Source organism: Gorilla gorilla, chromosome 16 (assembly GCF_029281585.2).
Source record: "Gorilla gorilla gorilla isolate KB3781 chromosome 16, NHGRI_mGorGor1-v2.1_pri, whole genome shotgun sequence".
Taxonomy (NCBI): Eukaryota; Metazoa; Chordata; class Mammalia; order Primates; family Hominidae; genus Gorilla; species Gorilla gorilla.
The window spans coordinates 49,772,577-49,781,544 of NC_073240.2; the positions used below are offsets into that span (position 1 = coordinate 49,772,577).

The 8,968-nt window shown below is 45.8% G+C and overlaps 1 protein-coding gene across 1 annotated transcript in view; it reads right to left on the reverse strand.

Annotated features, from left to right (window-relative positions):
* The window catches only part of SHC4 (SHC adaptor protein 4), a 140,100-nt gene extending 133,641 nt beyond the window's left edge, over positions 1-6,459 (reverse strand). The window contains exon 1 of the mRNA XM_004056153.5: positions 4,970-6,459. Within this exon, the coding sequence (XP_004056201.3) occupies positions 4,970-5,554 (585 nt within the window). The 5' untranslated portion in view covers positions 5,555-6,459. The remainder of the gene's footprint in view (positions 1-4,969) is intronic.
* Positions 6,460-8,968: the final 2,509 nt, after the last annotated feature.

An 8,968-nucleotide genomic window follows, 5' to 3' on the forward strand; every position in this document is an offset into this window, starting at 1 on the left:
TAGTCTAGACAACAGATGATTGACAATACTAGTTTACTGGGTCAGTGATAAGACACCTTAGACAGGAGAAGATGGATGGTAAGAGTATACTGTGGGATTTATAAAGGAAGTAAAGAAAATCTTTCAACACAAATTTCTATTTGCACACAAAGCTGATGAGCTTGATACCCAAGAAGGCCTATGTGAGCAAACACATTGCAATAAATGTTCTTGGGGACTGTTTTGGGTTGAATTATGTCCACCAAAAAAGATATGCCCAAGTCTTAACCCTCAGAACCTGTGAGTGTGACCTTCTTTGGAAATAGGGTCTTTGCAAATGTCATCAAGTAAAGATGAGATTATATTAGATGAGCCCTAATCCAATGACTGATGTTCTTATGAAAAAGAGGGAAATTTGGCCATGGACACACAGAGAGAATGCATGTGAAGACAGAGGCAGAGATTGGAGTGATGCATCTACAAGCCAAGGAGCTCCAAGAATTGCAGGCAACTGCCAAAAGCTAGAAGAGACAAGGAAGAGCTCTAAGATTCCTCCCCTAGAGCTTTTAGAGACAGAGTGACTTGGCTGATATCTTGATTTCAGACGTCCAGCCTCAAGAACTGTGAGAGAATCGATTTCTATAGTAGTAAGCCACGCAGTTTGTGGGACTTGTTACAGAAGCCCTAGGAAACTAATGCGATCTGGGAAACAGTTGGCTGGGCTGGGCTGAAGTGAAGAGACTGAAATCATGCAAATGCATATCACAAGGCAAGTTTCATGGGCTGGTCCTATGATGAGGCTATCCTGCACAGTGTGGCCTCTCATCTACGCTACTCCATTCCCATGCTTCAGAGACTGCCTGTCTTGCTTGGAGGCAAGTGAGAGGTTGGGAAGTGGAGGAACATTGGAGTGAGACACACCTGGTTAGGAATCCTCAGTCTGCTACTTACTAGTTGCGAAGTATCCTGTGGATCACAGACACCTGGGCTCTCAGTGTCCTCACCTGGAGAACACGGCCTTCCTCAGGGGGTTGTGGTGAGGGCCACTGCAGTTACCTGCCAAAGCTCGTCAAGGTTGGTTTCTTTGCCTCTGCTTTATTAAGTCTTTGAGCCAAGTTGAGAATTGGAAAGGAAACTGACATTTTCAACACCTCCCGTGTGAGAAAGGAACCCTACATTCATTAAATACTGGTGCTGCGAGGGGGCTTTCAAGCCAATTCTCTCATTTTAAAGAGGAGAACACTGTCATGTTGTAGATTTTCCACATTCCCCACTATGTTGGGCACCTGGGAGACCTTTAAGTGAATGTCCGCTGATGGATGAATGGACTTGGAAAGGCCTCTAAAGAAAGGAGACTTAGTCTTATGGGAAGAATGAAGTCACATTTGACACCATTTAATGGGCTTTGCCCACCTCACTACTTTGCCCAGACTGGGATCTCACTGTCCTATTTCTGGCTCAATATCTTTCAAAGAATGGTTTGCTAGGCCCCCTTCCCTGAGAGACCTTCAGGTGGTCCAAAGTCTGAGCTTCAATTAAAGTTACTCAAAACAGGTGGTCAGGATTCATAAAGTGTTTTCAGCTATATAATTTATTCTACATCATAAGACCAAATGAAGAACCACGTTTTAAAAAGAATATTTAACCCAAAGTCAACTCTAGCTTAGCACAGATGAAAAATATAGTCCCTATCATAAAGAGAAAATATGCAAGAAAACAAAGTAAAGAGTAGCTATAACAATCCCACTTTTTACCCAAGAGGAATATACCTTCCGTTCCCACCCAAGCTACTGCCTTTTTCACTTACCCCACTTTATTGCTCTCCATAGCACTTAATGCCATCTGAAATAGTATATTTTTTCTTTTATTCAATTGAACCTATCTCCGCTCACTAAAATATTTCACAATGATTCAGACCTGGTCTCTTTTGTTTACTGATGCTTAGAACTGATTCATTTTGTTCATGGATGCCCAGTGCCTAGAACAGTTCCTGCTGCATAATTGATTCATAATACATATTTGTTGAATAAATGGATGAATGGATTAGCAAATAAGTTGGGGCAGGGAGAGGAGCAGTCACATGATATGGATAAGAAGGTAGAATATGAAGTGGCTTTTTTCCTGTAAACTTTGCCCCTAAATCCACCAGCCCTGTGTCAACTAGCCATTAAGATCATCTTTCTCTCAGTTCTCTCCTATGAATCCATTATTACCAAGCAAGGTTTGATTTAAAATTTTTTATGTGCTTTTTCCTACAGATGGGAATACAGAGCTCACAACTTTGGTTCATTTGGTATGATATTTTTACTGTAAATTAATAGCTTAGCATTTCATTTTTCAAAATTGGTTCACATCTCAAAAGAATTCTGAGGAACAGAACAACAACCAGGATGGAAACCTGTGGTGAAGACAGATAAGAATGGCACACAGGAGATTTGGGTTCTAGATCTCACTCTGCTTTAACTCATCTGTGTGGCCTTTGAAAAACCTGGGGTTTGGTTTCACCATTAAGGAATTGACCTTGATAACTTCTGAGTCTTCCATCTTTCAAAGTTAGGATTCTATAAAACTTAATAAGTAAGTTCTTTCACGTATTTTGACTTCATAAGAGATGTCATTAGCTTGCATCGGACATCACGGATACTGGCAATCTTGTGAGGTTCATTTGGGTCATGGGGTCAGCACTTTTTCTGGAGTCAGTGATTATTGCCATGAAAGGACAGATGGTGCCCCCGTTAAAAATCTAAAACGCCAGAGGAGGCACTCCCCTAGGGAAACTGGAGATCACACAGCAACTCTTTTCACATTTAAAATTGTACAGGTGTGTGGGTATGGGGAGGTTGCAGGAGGTACAAGAGGAAAGGAAAGCTGAGGCAGAGGCTAGAGGATGTGTAGGTGATGGTAAGGCAGGTGCAGAGAGCCCAGGTTTGGAGAGTCACTCGTTTTCCCATGAGGGCCTGGCACACACCTAATCTTGATAAATGAGAATATGCCCATGAATTTTGAGTAGAAACATGAAAATATTTCCATTATGTGCCATGTCACTGTGGGTGAGGGCGAGAGCTGCATGTCCCATACATTTATCTGCTTTAGAGGTTTTAGTTACCCATTTGCCAGGACTGCCCAAGCCTGCTCTCTCTGTAACCCTTCCAGTGTTTATTATTTGACCTTCCCTGAGATCCTAATTGTCTGTTTGTAATACTGAGATCCTAATTGTCTGTAATACAGTTCTTGGGCTAGCTCTCTACACCTTCAGATCAGACATCTCGCCTGAGTGCTAGTTTTATATGACTGTCTACCTACATATTAGCATTATTTAGAAATCATTACATTAAATTTAATATGTCAAAAACAAACTTAAAATGAGTCCATTTCCTAATTTACTCTGCTTCAGTCATTGGCATCACTGATGTCATTCTGAGACTTCAATTTGAAAGTTTTTTTTTCACCCTTTACAACCCTCCATCAATAATCAATCACTACCCCAATAAACAACAATGGTAACAAACTAATCAATCTACCCACTGCTCCATAAATGTTCACTATTCTATTAGTTATATTATGATCTGAAATGATCTGCTTAATCTCCCAGGGTTGTTGAGGCTTCTCTCATTCTTCTGTCACAGAATGCCTTACCATTCACCTCCTTTCTCTCCTCTCCACCTTAATCAGTGTTCTCTTTGCCTCATACCTAAACTCTCAGAGTATCTTTCTTACTGTCCTCCAAGTCTCTAATTTTTCCCTGCTTCAATCCATGTCAAATAAATCAACCGACTGGTCTTTTAAAAATTACTTTCAGCGAGTCATGCCCTACAAACCTAGGAGGATTCTCATTTACCAATCACAGTATTTACAGTCTCCTCATTTGGCATTTAAGAGCTTCAGTCAACTTCGGTCTCCCAAGCTACCCGTGATCTCTATTTGTCTTTATTCAACTCATACTTGTTTGAGTACTACAAGCCAGCCCCTCCCTCAGTCACCCACTATTCTCCAGCATTCCCCTTCCTCTTCCATAAGGCCCAGCTGGTGTGATGCTCCCCTGCAGCCACCACAGTGACTTTGCTCCTATTCTTGGCCTACCAGGAATCCCCTCCTTTCTGCCAACCCAGATCTGACATTTCTTCCAAGATTCATCTTCTCCTGAGGGTTCCCCATGTGAATGAATCCCAGATCACATAATCTTTCCTTTTTTCTGAATTCCCTCAGCATTCTCATATTAGCTATCTATTGCTAAGTATTATTATCTTAGTATTTCGCATGTATTCATTGATCTCATTGAAATCTGAGCTGCAAAAAGGCACATGCCAAATCTTCATTTGCCCAAATCTTGACCGAGCAAGGACAGATACAAGGCCAGTAAGGACCTTGATTTTGCCCATAGCTCATGGACAAGGCCTACTTGCTGCAGCGTAGGCAGTAAAGGCAATAAATGTGCACCGGAGAGCTAAGACTAGCTCCTGGCACAAGGTTAGAGACTGGGACGTGTTTTGAGAAGTGTTTGTTAAATGCTGAAATAAATTTTTAAAGAATAATTCAAGCCCCTTACACACCATGTGTTTCTACAGCACAGAAATGTTTACTGTATTCATCCAAAATACAATGGCCAGTATAACCTACCAGGTCTCAATCACTGATCAGATTTGAAGTCCTTGACTCTTTTTGGCCAGAATACTAGGTCCAGTGGGGACAAAGTGGTGCCATCAGCTGCCTCTATCAGAACTTGCCTCTACACCTGCCAAGTACCCACAAGTTCATGTCCTACAAGTTAGCACCGGTTCATGTCCTTGAACCAAAGGCTGCCTGACTCCAGTACAAGTCAGATAGTTATAGGGACATATATAAACCCAGCTCCCCTCCGCCTTGGTCCAGTTGAATCATGTCCTGTCCAAACACAGAACCCAGGCAGGTAACGTTAGACCCCTTGCAGAAAGCAGAGAAGATGCCCCCTTCCACGGAAGTTCTTAGAGTGCAGAGAGGAAAATGGACTTACCCTCACACAGTAGTTCATGCCCATCCCCAACAGGTGCTGTAGAAAGTGCCTGTCCTGCCTGCTCCTAAGTGTTGGCTCCCCAGGGCCAGGAAGCGCGCACGAATCAGGGGTTAGGGCGGTTGCCCTGTGTCCCACGAAGTCCTGCTGCGGTGGAGGTGCAGTCCCGGACCTACTTAAACTGGTTTCTGGGGAAGAGGGGCCGCTGGAACCTGGGTCCCGGCTTTCCTGGAGCTTCAGCCGAGGCACCTCTTTGGTACCCAGGCAAAAGTTTTTCAGACTCAGCAAAGTGGCCGGGTTGGCCAGCTTCATGCTTGCCATGCGGGGGATCAAGGTGCACAGTGGGGTGGGGCTCTCCTGCGACGGCAAGGTGGCATCTTCAGTCGGCAGGTGAGGTGCCAGGGCGGGGTGGGGAGGCTGCGGCGAGCCCTTGTTCCCGACCGAGCCTCCGGAGCTACCTTCGTCCAAGGACGTGATCGACTCGTTCCGAAAGCGGCTGTACTTGGCCCTGTGCAGCATCCCGGGGTGCCCGAAGAGTCCTACATACAGCACGAGTCCTGCCAGGCTGTCCTGGCCGCGTTCTCGCATAGCCTTGGCAGGGCTGAAACAGGATACTGTTGCATAAATCGCCTCGTCGTCTGGTAGATAAACGGTGCAGACATCAGATGCCTCAACGCCCGATGCAACTCACAGCAGCCACCTCTCCAACTCTGCTCTCGAGCTCGCCCACCTCGGCTCCCGGCCCCTTAAGGGTGACAGCCCATGGGGGAAACGCCTCCCCTGCTCTGATTTCAGTCCCTCCCTGGCCCAGGCAGAGGCACCAGTGTTCTCGCCTTGGAATCCTTGTCGGGAGAGCCTAGACCCAGGCTCCCGGCGGCGCGGGTCGCTCACGGCCAACTCTTAGGCACAGAACCCGGGCGAGCGCCTGCCAGGGGGGCCCGCTGCATCACTAGCCTTGCAGGAGCCTAGTAGAAATATTTAGCACCCGACTCCCATCCTCACCCCAGCCTTCTGTTCTGCACACAGGAACTTTCGAACCTGCTCCCTTCGGCTCTCACAGGGCGGGGCAAATGACTGGCCTATTAACCCTTTATTTGTTCCAGTGATTGTTCATTTAAAAAGGAAAAAAAAATGTATCTATGAACCAAAGGCCCTTTTGCCTGGGTTCGTTGATTCCAAAGGCTGCCCTCTCTTGGAAGATCTTGTCTTGCATCCCGTTCTGGGCCACCAGCCAGGAGTACTACTGACGGGCGCTGCTCCGCATTGTTTCACTGACTTGTGATGGGTCCGTGTTCCTCAGATCCCCTCCCAGCCTGCCTACCCTCGCTCAGAGCTTCCCTCCCTCCTGGATTCCTCTCGGAGCTTTTTTCAGAAGCCCATTTGCAGCCGAAAGCTGAGATGTGCAGGATGATACGCAGCGTGTTGAAATTTTTATGAATGAACTTTGCCGAATGAATTTCTGTGTGTGTGTGCAAGCTAATAAATCTGTGAATGAAGCTGAGAATAGCTGTAATTGACTGACGGTCTCAGAGGTGCTTGGTTTTTATCCAATCAGGAGGCAGCTTGATGACTCATACACCATAAATATACTAAACTAGTAGCCGAGAGAAATAAAGCTAGCGGGAGAGGAGGGACGTAATTTATTTTGTGGTATCTGATGAATGAGTTAAAAGGAAAGGCAATCTTTACTACAGATCATTAGCCGGGGAGCAGCAGGTTAAAAGATCTATTTTCTTTCTTGTTGAGATGGCCGGGAGGGCAGAGCAGAAGAGCTAAAAATTAGACCCATTGTTCCAGGGATATTAGGACATATGGTTCACAACTCCTGTGGGAAGCCATGATGCATTTTTCTTAGAAACATAGTTCTTTTTTTATTGATTGTTGGTTCCATCTTCCGTCTGGTGCGACTTCCTGTACCTATCAAATGCATCCTGAAGACATGATGACAACTGCAAAGGCTTAGCACACAGGAAGCCAAAACCAGAGCTGGGAAAAGGAAATGCAGGTTCTTCAGGAATAGAGAAGAGGAAACTGCTGAAACACTGGGGGTGTGGGGTGTCGGGGTGGGGTGGAAATCACACATAGGAGGAGATAAAGAACTCTCAGAAAAGATTGCATTACTCCGTGTCTCAAGGCTTTGACATCTGAAATTGTTCATTAATTAAAAAATTAAGACAAACTGGCAACCAAAGGAATCAAGGGTGCCACCTTCATTATCTTATTGTCCCTAATGCTGGATTAGGCTTATGTATATTCATGACTTTGGGAGCCTGAGCTCCCTTGGGATCCAAACACAGGTTCTGAATTAAATGGTTGAGAGTGATCAGTGAAAGCGGCATACTCCTCCCAAGCTCCCTGGTCCCCCAGGGAAATAAATCACCCATCACATCTTGTCTGCCAAGCCTGTTCAGACATTTCTTTCCCTGGAAAGGCCTTTCTGCATCTTCATAAATCTTCCCTTCAATCCTTGTTGACCTCCTTTTCCCTCCTCTACATCTCCTCCTGGCAAAACTGAGGGAAGTAGCTAAATCAGTTGGACCCCACATCCCTGGGGCTGAGGAGACAGGCTCTGGGCAAGAATATTTACCTCTCATTCCTCCTCATTCCTCATCTGCTTTCTTCCTCTCATTTTTCTTGCCTTCCCCTGGGTCCCTGGGTCCCTGTGTTGCTTCTGTTATGCTATGATGACCTCATCATATGCTCCCTTTAGAAAGTTACTTTACCTCTCCGTGCCTGAATGTCCTCATATGTTGGCAGCAGCCATCTAATGGGGTTGTTATGAGGGCTTACGAGGCCCAATGCTCCATACAGTGCCCATCTCACTAAGTACATGTGGGCAGTATGAAAAAATGGCCATTGGAACCAGAGCTACCTCCCCTTGAAGCTCATATTCTTAACCCTCACACTGCAGAGTTTACATCATTCTAGGCAACTAAAAAGAAAAATTAGTACAAAGTGGGAGAAGCTAAGAAACTCAACATTGTCCAAAGAAAACAATTTTTTAAATCAGGTGGGCCTGGAGAAGGCTGGAAAGGACATGGGCCTGCCTGGCTGATAGGAATCCTTACAGAGGTCTCATGACTGCAGGATGGGGTGTCCAGGGGAGCCAGCTCATCTAGGTAGGCACCATGCTGGCCAGACTCCAGGAGCCCAGACCAGCCTACATGCCTCAGAAAGTGTGAGTCCTGGGAGGGTTGGGGGTTGTGAAGTGGGACTAGGTAAGGTAAGAAAGCAGTCATGGCCATTGAGGGCTCCTTCTCTTCCCAAAGCCTAGAGACCTTGGCTGTCCTGGGTAGCTCTGCTACAGCGTTTTACGAGGGTGAAAGAGACCAGATCTGCAACTGGGAAGTGGGGAATAGCCTCTAGGCTGAGCCTGCCCAGCTGGACCACTCTCTCAGTCCTAACAGCCCAAGAGAAGGCTCGTTGATTGAATTGCTTTTCATTCTAGGTAGATGGGTGGGTAAAGCAGATGGTTTGCTTTTTCCAGGGCATTAGAACATCCTCTTCAATTAGTCATGATTAAAATAATATTAATAAGAGCTACTATTTGTGGAACACCTGACAGTTTACCTACATTCTGCTTCAATTATTATAACAAATTGTGGAGGCTTGGATTATGTTCCTCACTGCCTTACAGATATGAAAATGAGGCTGAGAGAAAGGGCAGTGACTTGTTCAAGGTGCTCCAGCTGTTGAGCAATGATCTTGGGATCCCTCTGGGCCTGACTGCAAAGCCTCTGCTGGCAGCCACTGTACTCTGCTGCCTCCCAGGGGACCAGAGAGCTCAAGTCTAGTTTCCAGGCCTATGATGGCTACAGGGCATCTTACTGCTTCCTAAAGCTCTGAGAAATGACTGGACAGGAAGATGAGCTGGGGATTTTTGGAGGTTCTAGGGTTGTTGGGAAGCCTACCCCTGAGCTGGCCCTCATAGATCAATGAGATCAGGGCTGGCAGAATATTTTCCTATCTATGGTTTTCCTGTATCTACCCCTCCAAAACCCC